We start from the raw sequence: 16,325 nt of genomic DNA on the forward strand, positions 1-16,325 counted from the left end.
ACAAGGTAAAAATGGCAATACCTGGCAGCCAATCAAAAACTGCGAGGCACCCAGGAATACAAATCACAATGAGAAGAAATGTCATTCAAAACTGACTTAGTAATGCCCTGGCCGGTGGCTCATTTGGTTGAAGAATACATCAAAAAAGGTTGAGGGGGTTGATCTCTGGTCGAAGCACATATGGGAGGCAACTGGTCGATGTTTCTCTCCCATGTAGATGTCTCTGTCTGTCTCTGTCTCTCTCCCCCTCTTTCCCTCCCTCCCTTCCTCTCTCTCAAATCAATAAACACATCCTCAGATGAGGATTTTTGAAAAACTGACCTAGTAATGACACAGATGACAGAAGTGATAGATGATGACAATAAAACAATTATAACTGTAATCTACATACTCAGTGTAAGAGATTGAGCATGACAGGCATATAAAATGCAAATATAAAACTGTATATATAAATAAAAATTAAATATAGGTAAAAAATGCACACACATATTAAAGATAGAAAGGAAACAAAAAATAAAATGAATGGTACATTTATGTATTGATTTAATTCCTTTTTAATTGTTGTTTAAAATAAAAATGGAAAAAAATAGCATTATATCACTGCCTACTTTGCTGTTTTAGAAAGGCCATGTATAAGATTAAAAGACAGGAAGTTACTCAGTTGTAGCTAGTGAGGGGTCCCACCAGAAAAAACAAAATTCTATAGGCAAGCAACAAGAATCAAGTGTCTTAAAATAGTTACTATCCATCAAAGTGTGACATTCCAATACACACAAGGTCACTGGCATTAGGCTCACTTGGGGATTAGAATAAAGTGTCCTTCATCCCTGTTTCTTTCTTCAGAGTTCAGAACTAGCACATCAGTATGACAAAGAACTGCCTGGTCTGAAATCCAAACAGCCTAACATCAGGAGACCATTAATTAACAATTTACATTGTTAACTCATTTCAGTAAAACAGACCACACAATAAGTCATGATTTCATAAAGAAAAAGTTAAAGGATAAAGTAAAATTAAGTTATAAAGAATCAAAATTTAGTTACAAGAATAAACAAGTCCTACCTTTAAGATTTTGTAGGCACTGCTCATAGTGGTTACACGGTGATTGGAATGATTACCACCCAACTTACAGAGATGGCAAACTGGCCTCCGACATAATTCACAGTACATGTTGATTCTCTCTGTTTCATGCTCTGGGCACATTAAAATCTATTGAATGAAGAATTAAAGTGCAATTAAGGGTCACCATAGCTTGCAGGATTCTCAAAATCCCAAAATACAGAAGATCCACTTTAGAAAATCACTAAATAAAGCCATTTAAATGAATAAAAGTGTAAAAAGAAATAAAAGCACTTGGTATATCACAAGAAAATTCTCTGTATTAGAATTACTGCTGTTCAATTTCAAATAAATTAAATATGTAGATGTTATTTCCCGTAAACTTGGTGACAAGATGGTGAAAACTTAATTTCTATCAGACTTAAGTAGAATGTTTAACCAAGCTAGAAAGGCTCTGACAACACTGACTAGGCAACTGCTAATGATCACAATCAATAATTTTATAAGGTACCATAACAAATAACTTAGGAGGATCCATGGCCTCAGTATCCTCACAAGAAATCTGCTACTAGGATAGTCTTAGAACACTTTCAGTGTAAGCTTCCAGATGTGTTTGTTTTTACATATTAATTGCACACACATTGACCAAATTTAGAATTGTGCTTTTCTTATTTAAATTTCTATCTTTTACTCAGTAAACTATCATCAGAGGTATACTTGAAGATTTACGTAAAATTTTCATTTGGAAGAAGAGATTCCTTTAGATTAGCATGTTTATGAAATCAAAAAGGTGTCCATGATTCCAACAGCTTAGATTTCTAGCAATTATAACTGCTCTGATAATTTAGGGGGGGAAAAGTCCAATATAAAAGTCCTAATACCAATGTGCAGGTCCTAGAGAGAAACAACTGGAAAAGACTTCAAATTTTTTAGCATGTTCAAGTTCCTATATTCTCAAAGCCACTACATTTAAAGTAAAATATAAAGTTTGGTTTTCTGCAAGGAATGATCATAAGAACTCAAAGCTACAGGGAAATATCCCATAGTATAACCTTTATAGAATTTGACTATATTGAATAACACTAACAACTTAAGGGGAAAAAAAGAATTTTCTCAATATACCCTGTTCTTATTTCTTTAGCTCTCTTTTATTAACCTTTTATTTGTAAACAGAAAGAAGACTGCAATTTACACTCAAAATTTTTACTGAAAATTTCACAAATTCTTAACTCATAAAACCCAAGCCTACTATAATTTATTCAATAATCATAGGTTCTTTCATGATGGAATTTATTAATGAATTTGTTAAGTTTAAAAATAAAGCAGTAAAAAATCAGGTTGAAGTCATAAATTTTTAAAAATCTATGATCTCGGGCATTGAAAATGACATAGGAACATTAACAGAGGATTGAAAACTACTTATTAAATCTTACCACACTGAGGTAGTTTGAAAAAAGTCATTCAAAACATGCAAGCACAGGGGGACATCCAGTCAAGATGGAGGTGTAGGTGGACATGCTTCACCTCCTCATGCAACCATAGAAAGAATTACAGCTAGACCTCAAAACAACACCCAGAACCTTCAGAAAATCGAGCTCTATGGAAGTCTGACAGCCAAGGATTTAAAGAATCCACATTCATTCAGACGGGCAGGAGGGGCGGAGATGTGGAGATGGGTGGAGAAAGAGATATGACATGTAGTGCGTAGGGTGGCAGCAGCGGTGAACAGGTGGTCGGTCACACATTAGGAGGGATACTCTGGGAAGTGAGTAATCCCAGTCCCAGGCCAGACAGCACAGCCCAGGGTTCCAGCACTGGGAAGATATATCCCCATAACTTCTGGCTATAAAAACCAGTGAGGATTGGGTCTGCAGAAGAAACTGCCAGATTTTCAGGAGACTTGACTTAAACGGCCTGCACAAACTTGGAATATAGGCAAACCCATCCATTCTGGGATTCAGCACCAGGCCAACAGATGAAAGGGCACCAGTCATACCCAGGAAGAGGGGTGAAGGGACTGGAAATGGAGCAAGCACCAGTCAAACCACCCCAAGGCAGGGAGCAGTTCTGTCCCCTCTCCAAGTCATCCCCTCACACATAGCCACAAAGCAGTGAAGCTGATGGCCCTGCCCTGACAAATACTTAGGGTTCCACACTACACAAATTACAGTGCCTTTTCTATAATAGGCCATGCTGCAAAGACAGGGAGTCAAAGCAGCTCTACCTGATACACAGAAATAAACACAGGGAGGCTGTCAAATTGAGGAGACCAAGAATATGGCTCTAATGAAAGAACAAAACAAAACCCCAAAGAATTAAATGAAACGGAGATAGCCAAACAATCAGATGCAGATTTCAAAACACTGGTGATCAGGATGCTCAAAGAATTCACTGAGTATGGCAACATAAAGCAGTAAGTGAAATAAAGACAAATCTACAGGGAACGAACAGTAGAGGGGAGGAAGCCAGGATTCAAATCAACAATTTGGAACGTAAGGAAGAAATAAGCATTCAACCAGAACAGCAAGAAAAAAAAGAATTCAAAAAAACAAGGACAGTTTAAGGAGCCTCTGGGACCTCTCCAAACATACCAACATTCAAATCATAAGGATGCCAGAAGAAGAGCAAGAGCAAGAAACTGAAAACTCATTAGATAAAATAATGAAAGGAAATTTCCCTTATTTCCCTAATTTGGTGAAGGAAACAAACATACAAGTCCAGGAAGCACAGAGAGTCCCAAACAAGTTGGACCCAGAGAGAACCACACCAAGACACATATAATTAAAATGCCAAAGGTTAAAAATAAAGAGAGAGACTCTCAAAAGCAGCAAGAGAAAAGCAGAGAGTTACCTACAAAGAAGTTCCCATAAGATTATCAGCTGATTTCTCAAAAGAAACTTTGCAGGCAAAAGGCTGGCAGGAAGTATTCAAAGTGATGAAAAGCAAGGACCTACAACCAAAAATTACTCTATCCAGCCAAGCTATCATTTGGAATGGAAGGGCAGATAAAGTGCTTCCCAGACATGGTAAAGCTAAAGGAATTCATCATCACCAAGCCATTATTATATGAAATGTTTAAGGGACTTACTTAAGAAAAAGAAAATAAAAACTATGTACATGAAAATGACAACAAACTCACAACAATCAACAACTAAATCTAATAGAACAAAACAAGCAAACAAGCAGAACAGGAACAGAATCATAGATATGGAGATCATTTTAAGGGTTATCAGCTGGAAAGGGTAAGGGGAGAATGGGGGAAAAGGTGCAGGGATTAAGATGCATAATTAGTAGGTACAAAATACACAGGGGGAAGTTAAGCATAGTATAGGAAATGGAGAAGCCTAAGAACTTATATGCACAACCCATTAACATGAACTAAGGGGGGCAATGCTGGAGAAAAGGAGGGATACCAGGCAGAGAGGGGCAAAGGTGTAAAAATTGGGACAACTGTAATAACATAATCAAATATATTTTTGGAAAATACATGGAAGCACAGATTTTGTTTTAATCTACCAGTACACTACACTATTTAATACAATGTAAACACACAGCTTATAGTTTCAAGACTAACTTTTGGGATTTTTTTTCCATTTTTCTATTACAAATCAAAGGATTTATGCTCAACAATATAAATAGATTTTCATGTTCATACTGTAACTACATTGTCAAGAATAAGAACTTTAATTAAGAGAATGAATTATAGTTTTTTAATCTATATAAATTAGAAAGCAGCTTAAGTGAAAAAAACTCATTCTGCTTTTTAGTCACAGAGCAGGGCTAACAATACATAAAGTTCTTTTGAACATTATTATAGAAATTACCCAGAATATTTAAGAAATGCAAATTCTACTTCATATAGTAGATAGTATATCACAAACTTCAGAATACTGGGCTGTAATTTCACCTATTTATTCACAGTACAGTTTTAGCCAACTTTTAGACAATTACGGGTTTATCATATTAAAACACAAAACCTTTGCAACTTCAACCATTTTAATCTTAGAGTCCTTCTATTACTCAGAATTATCATTATGAACATCCATGTATTATGCTGTATTACATGGCACTTCTAATCTGTGGGGATGTTTAGCAAGATACTAAATAACTTGAACTACTAGGCCTTAATTTCTTGTATAGGTTTGTAAAGTTATTTTTTCTTACTCTCAAATTCTAGACTTGCAATAATTCCTTTGATAATATTAATATTCTAACAATAAAACTTCACTTACCTTAGGTCTAAAATTAGTGGTTGGGCCCACATACTCATGCTGAGCTTTCACGGTCCCCCAAGGATGATAAATTTTGAAGCACTCGTTGCAGTAGCTTGCACTACAGTCCATGCAACTTTTTGTGGATTCTTGAGGTGGTGGTTTACAAAGGTCACACATAATGGCCGTGGCTGCCCTTGCTGCCTGCCGATATTTCTCAACAATAGTTTCCAGAGTAAAATTTCGAAAGAGACCATTGATTCCTCGCTCTCCAAGATCCACATCATGCTCACAGCCAGGGCAAGGAAAAGTAGTTGTCCTAGGGGTCAATGAATTGCGTTTCCAGCCTGTGTGATTAGTAAGTCCTTGTTTAGTTACATCAGTAGGAAAATGAATAGAATGAAGAAAAAGAAAGGAATGATGTTTTGGAACGATATATAGCTATAAATATATTCCAAAACTCTAATGCTGAAAGTGGCTCCCCTTGAATCAATTTGCATTCTGAAAATGCTTTTTAAAAAAATATTTTCCCTTGGTGAGTAAAAGACAGACTCAAGCACACAGGTATTAAAACCAAAGAGGAAAATATTCTACAGTAAATCCCATATAAAAACCATTTTAAATCAAGCAGATATATAGACAAAATATATAATACAATACTACACAGGGTCAGTATCTTTTGAAATCATATAATTAACATTTATAATTTTTATATATCACATCCAAAGGAATTTGACTTCCATTTAAATGAACACAACATTGGCTATGTAAATGATTCATGCATAAAAAAGCAGGAGCCCTTAACACTGGGGCTCCATGATTAAGCTCCAAAAAGATCCAAATAGTTTTGCAAATTATTTGAAAATATATGCAAATTTTGCATATTTATACTTATGCATATTTTCTGGTTAAGTAATCCATATCTTTTATCAGATTATCAACGGAATATGTGACCACAAAATTTTTAAGAACCCTGGAGTAGCGCGTTTCCCACTGTAGTATTGTTTTATCTGGGAAAATTCACTAGGCAAAATCATTAGCTAATTGAGTGCAATCAATAAGAGCGAAAAGCTCATTCATAGACCTAGAATCTAGTGACTAACTATAAGAGGGACCAACCATTTAGTATCTTCTTATGACCTGAAAAAAAGAATCATTAAGGTTACTTCACTCAGTAAGCCAAAAATTATCAAAGTATTACAAATAATTTTACAATATATACACAATACAATGAATGACCTTAAACATCATACTTCAGTTCAGTATTACCCTGATTTTAACAAACAAGAAACCAAGATATGACAGTCCTTACCCACAGGTTCATAAGATTCCAGGGCTGTCCATATAACATGGGTGCATGCACAGCACAGTCCCTCCTCTCGTTTATAAATCTATTCTTAAAGAGTATATAATCTTGGTTACCCACAAAATAACTACCTAAAAATAAATACAAACTTCTTAAACTACAGCCTTCTTTAATACTGCCAGGTATCTAATACCAAAAATGAATGGTTAAACTTAGTATACTGCATTTAGAAAAGGTCTTTAAACAGCTATGTTAATATTGCCTTGGCACATTACCATCATTTATGAAAAGACTGTCTTAAAAAATGCCTGGCATGATATACATACAGGTAAAATGTGGCAATCAGCTCACAATATTATTCATTTAAGGTGACTTCACAGCATGCTAGATGAAATTGGGCCCTGGAAGCTACTTACACAACAAATATGCAGAATATTTGCATATTAAAAAAAAAAAAAAGCTGCCCCATAAAAACCTGAAAATTCTACATAAAATATATTGTTGTTCTAACTCTAGAAACATGCAATACAGTCCAAGATGTTTCACAACATAGCAGGCATATAATGAAATAAGCAGCAAAGCTGTTTTTAAAACACATGCCAATGAAAATTTCCTTTAATGAAAAAACAAGCCAAATAATTCAGGAAGTGACACAGTGCAGTGGTCAAGTTTAAACAACTGAAAATTCACATTTAATGGCATGCTTCCACACAGGAACTAGGTGACAAAAATTAAAATGGTTATCTAATCTCAAGAATCAATGTGGTTTTTTCTTAAATGGGTTATTATTGGTTTTATGAATGGAAGGTTGTGATCGAGTAACGGGATAAAACAAAATTAAATCATGCTTTAACATGTATACTAGCGACACCCAGATTTTGACCTTCATGTTCAGAAGTTTAAAAAAACGCTTCATCCCTTTTCTGTAAACCTCTTTTAAGTTATATTTATAATAAAAGCAAGGCATAAAGCATCATACTAAATTTCTTAAATCAAATAAAATATTAAATCAATATTATCTTACCTATTTTTCTAAACAGATTTTAAAAGCTCTCAATATTTTTTCAAATGCTAAAGAATGGATATATTTTATTTCATCTGTCTTTGACTTTCTACCATTGCTTTCATGAAAACAAACAACAGAATATATGTTCAGGGCAATAAGGAAAACAGGACACATCTAAGGATATTCTGGGAAGCAAATCTAATGAAAAACATCAAGGAGTAGAATCAACTTTTTACTCTCTATAGCTGTGCTGCTTAATATAGTTAGTAACCATTAGCCAAATGTGGCTATTGAAATTAGATTTAATTCAAATTAAATTAAAAATTCAGTTCCTTGGTTGCACCAGCCACATTTCAAATTCTCAAGAGCCACATGTGGCTAGTGACTACCATACTGAATTGGGCAGGATCAAACATTTCCGTGATTGCAGAATGCTCCATTGCATAATACTGCTCAATAGCAGGATATAATGAAAAAGAAAAGTAATAATGGCTTAGAAAAGTAAGGAAGCAATGTAGGCCAGAGAGTGCAATTTTAGGTCAAACTGCATTTGTGGGGCCAATAATATACTCAAATGATGTGAAGACTGTCATCTTGCAGAATCAATTCTTCTGCCCATATACCTTTAGTTCAAAAACAGATTAAGTACAAACTGATACAATTTAAAAACAAAGACTTCAAAATATCTTCAAACCGGTTTATAGCAAATGCCCCCAAAAGTTAGCTTTCAGTCATGTTTTACCATTTAAATATGAAAGAGAAAAGCAAGTATTTCACCACAAAGAGAGTCAATACATAACAGGTTCAGAAACTCTACTAGCTGCATCTTCTGCCACATTCTGGCTAGAAAACATCTCCCCACTGTTACCACCTGGCAGTCAGTGGGCCGCCTCCCCACACACTGGACATTCACGTTGGGCCTCTTGGTGTCTGACAACGGGTTCATGTTTACGCTGCCACCCTAATGTTTCTTATCGTACACTCTGACCACCTGGTTCCTACCAGTTACGTTTAATTATTCAGTATTATTAGTATTTTCAACTTGCAATACCTTTTTCTCAACCACTACCTTAATCAAAAACAGGTAATAAGCAATGAACTTTTAAAAAGCAAATTGCTCCTACCTTCCCTCCTAATTGCTATATGTCAATATTTAAAATTATCTGAGGTTCACTAAAGCCTGTAAGAGAAAAGATTACATGTGGCTTCTAGCAGTGACTATAAGATTTTAAAATTAAGGCATGTAGAGGAAATAAGGAAGAAAGAAAAGGGATAAACAGTTCAGATGTTTATTTTCCCCAGTAAGATATAAGGTATCACCAGCATTTCACAAAAATAATTAGCCAACTTTACTTTAAAGGTCAACTGGAGTAAAAAAGAAAAAACAACTTTTTTTAAACCTTTTTTTAAATAAGATAGGTTGGCTTATCTTTTATACAGAATCAAATACTTCAGAAAGCCTTAAAAAGACCTCAATGTTACAACTCAAATACTTTAAAATATTAACAAAGACACCATATGCATAACACAAAGATTGTTTTCAACCACACAAATTAGCAACATCTTTAAGCAAATTTTTAAATACAGAAGAAAACACTGGCTTATTTAACCTCCCCAGGGCAGCAACACGGCTTTCGTCACACTAAGTAAATGCAAAGGGTTTTTAAAGTAACATTATTTTAAAAGATAACAACAGAGGTATGCCATTTTCTTTAAAAATATCTTGCTATGTATACTGACAAAACTGCAAGCCCTAATAATCAATGCTCCCTTTAAAAACATCAGAACTTGTTTAGAAATAAGAGTCCTGTTGACCTTTAAGTCATTTTAGCACAATTCGTTCACTTTCTACAAAATTTCGAAGCCTTGACCGCTGATGTTTGAAACCTTACCTATAACAAGGTTATTTAATTTAAATCTAACGCTATACTGCCTGCGGCCACACAAGCGATAAAGCATTTTCTACCTCTCCACCCCATAGATCTCCGTTGGGATGCTGTGAACAATGAACAGAAAGCTGGATTTAGAATTTAATTTCAAAGAGAAGATTCACAACTTGTTAACAAAAGATAAAGCAGTGACTGTGTCCTGAACATAACACAATTATTGAAATAACAGTAAAAAAATGTGTTTTTCCTGGTACACATAGTTTTTATGACGCCATCACTGCAAAACATTCATCAAACTTATCTTAGAGTTCAGAATTAATCATTATCGGTGCAGCACTTAAAAGACTGACACAAAATCTTACACATCTGTATTTTTAAACAATCATATTTCTGGTAACCATTGAAAATACAAAGTAAAATCAAGCATCTTTTGTTTCATTTTTTACTGATGTAAATAACACAGTAAATAAACATCAGTAAAACTATATCTTTGTGACTAAAAGAAATACAAAACAGGGGGGAAGCTTGCATATATATGACCAAAAATGTACAGGAATATAGCGCTTTTATTTTTACATAATATGCTATTTTTATATACACCTTAACTCTCCTTTCAAAGCATCTTTTTCTTTTATAAACTGTCAAATGTCCGATGCAATGCTATACAAAGGACTATGTAAGCCAAAAGTGAAAGCCATGTATGTAATTTTAAACTTCCCAGTAGGAAGATTTTAAAAAACAGGTGAAATTCATCTTAATAACACATGTTATTTAACCCAAAAGATCCAAAATACTACTGCTTCAAAATTTCAAAGTATAATCAATGTACAGTGTGGTGATTGCTGGGGGGAGGGTGGCATAAAGGGACCAAATAGTAATGGAAAAATAAATATTTTTTAAAAACAAAATCTAATCAATATAAAAATTATATAGATATTTTATATCCTTATTCTCTAGGTGTTCAAATTTCAGTGTGTGTTTTACACATAGAGCACATCCCAATTCAGACCAGCACGCGGCAGGGCCCCACAGCCACACGCAGCCAGTGGCTGCTGTGCTGGGCAGTCCCGGTCTAACTCACCCTTAGTTACCAATGGCAAGACTCATGTTTATAATTCTATTCCTTCCACACCAATTACTCAGAATAGGGACTCTGATTTCCTTCTTAAGGATGTCTAAATGATGAAAAATAAAATTAAAAAAAAAAAAAAAACTCTGCCAGACAAAAAGGGAAAATTACTTACACATGAATCTATCCAAAGAAGAGTTACAGGCAAATGCTCCATAAATGGAGGGAGTGATTCCTACTATTTTAAAACCGGTGCTCGTGAGAAAGGAAATGCTCAAATTCTCATTCATTTGCTAAAAATCTCCAGGACTGACTACTATACTTGGAGCCTTCTCATCCTCTGAATGCTCTACCTGTATCTGTTAACTTACTTTATATGTTGTTGATGAAGGACTGTGTTTTCATCATTGCATCTTTTATGAAGCTCTATGTACAGTATTAGGTTATGTGCTTCTTTAAAAAAAGAGGGATGGGTATATCTTTTTCAGTATGCTTCAGCATTTAGCCATGTCTCATAACTAGCAGGTAACTTAAAAATTTGGCAAATGAACAAATGCAACTGGTACTCAAAAAGACACAGCACTCAGGCATAGAGAATACAGGGAAGATGACCGAACAACTGGCTTGACTGACCACCACCCAAGGCAGAAATGTGCTTCACATTTTCTGCAAATGATGGTCACCCATCCATTGCTCAAAACAAGGACCCCAACAACTGATGGCCCAAACACTGGATGGGTCAGAGTCAAAGATGTGTTTTGGCTGCCCTGACCCTACACTGAGTTGGTATGGTGTTTTTAAATAATTTGAATTGTCTGCCAACAGTTAAAAAACAGATTTTGATTCAAAACCATTATCAGGTTTTGATTGGGGGAAAAAACAGAAAACCTGACAATCTGGAGCCCCCAAACCCATATAATTCATGAGTGCCAAGTGGCTATTGCCCCTTAGACAAGGCATTCAGTCTCATCTCCACAATCCCAGACCACACCTACTATCGCCAAGAGGGTCCGCTGGGAGTTAGTTGGCTGCTGATTTTCTTACAGTAGTTGAATTAATGAGAAAATGAAATATTTACTGTTTCTATGCCTATATCAAAGAAGCAAAATGAAAAGAGAGCCCTGTATTTATTTTCCTGGGGCCCGTTTCATTAATGTACCTATTTTACCCCTGCTGCATCTAAATTCGACCTCTAATTTAAACACTTCCAGTGACAGTGATCTGACAAAATCAGGCAGTCCATTTCACTTTTGGACACCTCGGGTGCTTGTTTCCCCTCATGTTAAATTGTAATCTGCCTTCCTGTTTCAACTAGCCACTGACCTGAACCTCTGCCATGAAGATACCCAGTGTACTACTCTCTTCTGCAACGGCCATCATACCCTACAGTCGTCCCTTCTCCCAAGTTGTTCTTTATTGTCAAGTTTTCTAACCTCCTCCCTCAGGACATAATCCAAATATCAAGAGACCCTTCTAAAGAAGAGGGAGGAGGAATATCTCAGCTATTTTATTTCTGATCTAGACAGAATCAAGTACAGTGGACTAGATCTCCTGTTCTGAAAAAAATGCCATGATCATGGCAAGCTTTGGACAAATCCTGCAGCAGAGGTTTGTCATTTCATATCTACTCAACACATATTTATTAAACATCTGCTCAGTACTGTGCCACAGGAGTTCCTGAAAACAGAAAGTTAACTATATTTCACCTACATTTCATTCCTACTTCATATTAATCACATATAAAACAATTCTTAAGATTAGAAGCCTACCTAAAATATAGGATTTTATAAAATAGGTATGTGAGCTCAATCTAATTATAATTTGAAATACTAAAATTCCTTTTAATGGTCTGTGCTAAATAGTAATGTACAAAAAGTGAATTTTCCTTGGTCAGTCAAGCAGGGGTTCCTAATCAGCCAATGAGGATCTAGAATAGCAAGTTTTATCTGGTAGGATGATTTCAAGCTGTTACTTTCTTTCTTCCTTAATGTGCCAGTTTGCAGGCAGGGTGGGAAACATACCAGTGGTGACTTCACAATGAGCAAACCTCTCTGACCTCATACTCCCTGCATTCCTACAGTCACCTAATGCTCTTTGCTTTTGCCTACAGTCATGTGCTGCATAATGAATTATGGTAAAGGGCCGAACACATATATAGCAGTGGTCCCATGATATTACAAATCTCTATCGCCTAGTGACATCATAGCTGTCCTAACTTTGTAGCACAATGTGTAGTGTCTGTGGTGATGCTGCTGTAACCAAACCTACTGCGCTGCCAGTCATGTAAAAACTACAGCACATACAATTATGTGCAGGACATAATACTTGATAATGATATAAATGACTATGTTACTCATTTATGTATTTATTGTACTATACGTTTTACCATCGTTTTAGAGTATAGTCCTTCTGCTTATAAAAAAGTTTCCTCCCTGGCTGCTGTGGCTCAATGGATTGAGCGTCAGCCTGAGAACCAAGTGTCGCTGGTTCAATTCCTAGTCAGGGTACATGACTAGGTTGCACGTCAGGTGCCCAGTTGGGGGCGCGTGAGAGGCCACCACACAGTGATGTTTCTCTACCTTTCTTTCTCCTTTCCCCACTCTCTAAAAATAAAGAAAAAAACAAATAAATATGTTATTTAAAAAAAAGTTTCCTGTAAAACAGTATGCTGTGTTTACTGGCAGTAGCCGCATACATCTCATGTTTTCCATGTCTCTTGATTGCAACATTATCTCTTGTACTTGATTTAATCTTGTATTGCTTTGTACAGTAACATGCTGTACAGGACTATACCCTAGGAGTAATGAGCTCTACTGTTATAGCCCAGATGTGTAATAGGCTTGTGTACAGGTACTCTATGATATGCACATAACATGAGGGATTTCAGAATGTTCCCCCGTCATTAGGCTACACAGGACTGTATATATGTAATTTTTATAGCTGCAAAATATCTTCCAAGTAATTAGTTATCACTATTTAAAGAAAAATACATGTTTTTTTAAAAATAGCATAATTCTAGTCTTACAACAAATCTCTTATCCACTCTTTGATACAGCTCAAAGACATGAACATCACCCACGAAGACTCCGTTATTATAGCATGGACCAAAAAAGGTGATATTCACTAAAATGTAAATAAGGACAGATTCTTTTTTAAGAAAAAAAAATTTTTTTAAGAATATTAAAAAGTTACTCTTATAAGAGGAAAAAATGGACAGAGTGAGGAAAGGATTAAACTTTAAACCTCAAAGCCCAAACTGGACAGAGTTGAAGCCCTGAAGTCTGGTGCTTATGGCCACTCAAGCACTCTCCATACAAATAACATACCTAACATGACGCTATGGTATTTCTGCCTAACCTAGGCCTCCCTTGGTCCTCATTGCTAATTTTGGCCCCTAACTTTTCAGTGGCCCTATTCCCAGTGATTTCAAATTAATTTAGATCTATATTAATTCTACTATGGATGTCCAGAAAAAAGTAACACTATCCCAATAAGAAACAATTCAAACACTGTCTATATAATAAGCTACAGTATATGTGCTATACATGTTATTAGATCTATCACTACTACAGAATTCCACTGCTATTTAATTGATGTTCAAAATCCTTATTTTTTAAAAAATGGATTAAAAATGACTGAAGAAAATAAAATCCTCAGGTAGAATAAAATGATACCAAGTAATTTCACTAAAAAAATTCCTTTACGACTAGTCACTATGTATGGCATACTGTATTACCATAGACAGATGTTCCCCTAGTAAGTACTTCAGTAATCCATCACTCATCCTTCATACAAAGGATATCACAGGGCAAGAACATCCCCCTAAAATACACACAGTTAACAAGGGGTTTGACAAACACAAAGTCGGTGTTCAATACCCAGCTTTTAGTGCATACCAAAAGTCAGTAAGAGTTCATTTTGACATTTTAAAGAGGGAAGGGAGGAGTCCCTGTGTAACTACAGTTTTAATTTATTCACCTGGAAAGATTAACCCTGCAAGTGACAAAAATAATTTCCCTTCCACAGTTATCAATGAACTCCCTGCCCCCAGTGTTCTCCCACATACCTGGCCTGTTAATCCTGTCCACTTTATCCATGCTAGGGGAGTGGACCCAAAGTCGAGGACTGCTCTGATTGGAGTTGTCTGATCCCATGTCATTGAATGAATCATCAAGTGTCAGTAAGAGTTCTTTCACGCACTTATGACAAATACTATGTTGACAAGGAAGAATCAACGGATGGGTAAACAGCTCCTTGCACGCTGGGCAAATGAGCTCTCTTTCGATATTCTTAATGGTAACCTTAAATTGGAAAAAGAAAAGAAATCAGAATCAAAGTCTCTTAGTGGTAAATATATTAACATGCTTATACCTATTCTAGAAGCATATGTGTTTACCTTTCCAAAAGAATTTAAAAACAGATTTTTTTAAAAAATCTAAAGTTCCTTCTTGGCTGTAAAATGCTATATCATCACCCCGCCCCCCAACACCCAATAGCCTAGAACTGAAATGTCATGTGAGAGTAAAAACTGAAGTGTGAGAAAAATTAGAAAATATCAGGGGACCATAATATTTCATCAATTATGAAGTTATTCAAATCATCACTAATTTACTGATTTAGGACTTAAGTGAAATCCTAAAAGCAGATTACTTCAATAAAAATTAAGAGTGTGGCATTAAGAATAAGACTGGCTTCCGATTTAGCACATTAACTTTGTGAGTATCAAATAGCAACAGCTGGTCAAAACTAGGTTAGCCAGTATGTTCATGGAACCCTACTGAAATGTATTGACAAGCTGAATTAGCAATTTCCTACATTAAATGTGACCATTTTTCATATGCTGCAACTGTAATGTAGATAAAATGCTTGAGGATCTCATGCTGCAATATCAAAGCAGTTTATCTTAAAAGCACTTTATAAATATTGAAAGAGTGTAGAGGATTAGAAGGCACCATTATTAAGTGCTTTCCATACTACAAGCTTGCATTATTTTCAATGAGGAACACTTAAGACTCTTATCACAACTAAAAGGGTTTGATAACCTCATACCAGGTTTCCCAGGTGGTCCCCCCCCCCCGTGTCTACCAAACTTCAAGGACTATGAATCCCTGCAAGTTTAGTGATAATCCAACCGTAAAGTACTAACAAACTTGTACAATTATTTCAAGTAGACAGAATATTAGAATTGAATTAGGTTACTTATTTTAATTAAATAAAAATGAATGCTATTCTATTCCCTCTAAACGGACACAAAGTGCTTTAATAATCCCTGACAATAGCACTGCAGCCAACTGCCTCAATGAGTCTTTGCAGTGTTTCTTGCTGCATCACTCAGCAAGACAACACGTCACAATCTTAGTAAACTTGGAAAACAGCCACACCTTACAATTCACAGCAAAGAATACAGACCATTTACACCCTATCTCATTTTACAAGAAAACTGGCACTTAATTCATAGGAAAATATTGTCCTGAATGTCCCAAGATAGGTTCTCACATCCCATTTTATGGGAGGTTTACCTCCCACTGGAAGACTTAAATTCGTTTTCATTTTTCTTGTACATAAAGAAAGAAGTACACAAGCTTTTTAAGTACAATGGATATAAAGTAATTTTTACCCAAAAGATAAATCAGTGTTCATTTTACATTCATTGAGGGAAAACAATATTATTAAGAGAAATGGGATGTGGTGGCTCCATAATTAAGCAGTGTCAAAATAAACGAGGTTCGACAGATAACTAACTAGTTCCTAAGAATTGACTATCCTCCTTCAAGCAAAACCACTC

General features: G+C 35.5%; 1 protein-coding gene across 1 annotated transcript in view; it reads right to left on the reverse strand.

Moving 5' to 3' along the window:
- Positions 1-14,746, reverse strand: part of TRIM36 (tripartite motif containing 36) — a 28,666-nt gene extending 13,920 nt beyond the window's left edge. Inside the window, exons 1-3 of the mRNA XM_090279026.1 lie at positions 14,607-14,746; positions 5,292-5,617; positions 1,063-1,209 (exon numbers count right to left, since the gene is read on the reverse strand). Of these exons, the coding sequence (XP_090135152.1) occupies positions 1,063-1,209; positions 5,292-5,617; positions 14,607-14,694 (561 nt within the window). The 5' untranslated portion in view covers positions 14,695-14,746. The remainder of the gene's footprint in view (positions 1-1,062; positions 1,210-5,291; positions 5,618-14,606) is intronic.
- Positions 14,747-16,325: the final 1,579 nt, after the last annotated feature.

Source organism: Furipterus horrens, unplaced genomic scaffold (assembly GCF_987537825.1).
Source record: "Furipterus horrens unplaced genomic scaffold, mFurHor1.1.pri manual_scaffold_5, whole genome shotgun sequence".
Classification (NCBI taxonomy): Eukaryota; Metazoa; Chordata; class Mammalia; order Chiroptera; family Furipteridae; genus Furipterus; species Furipterus horrens.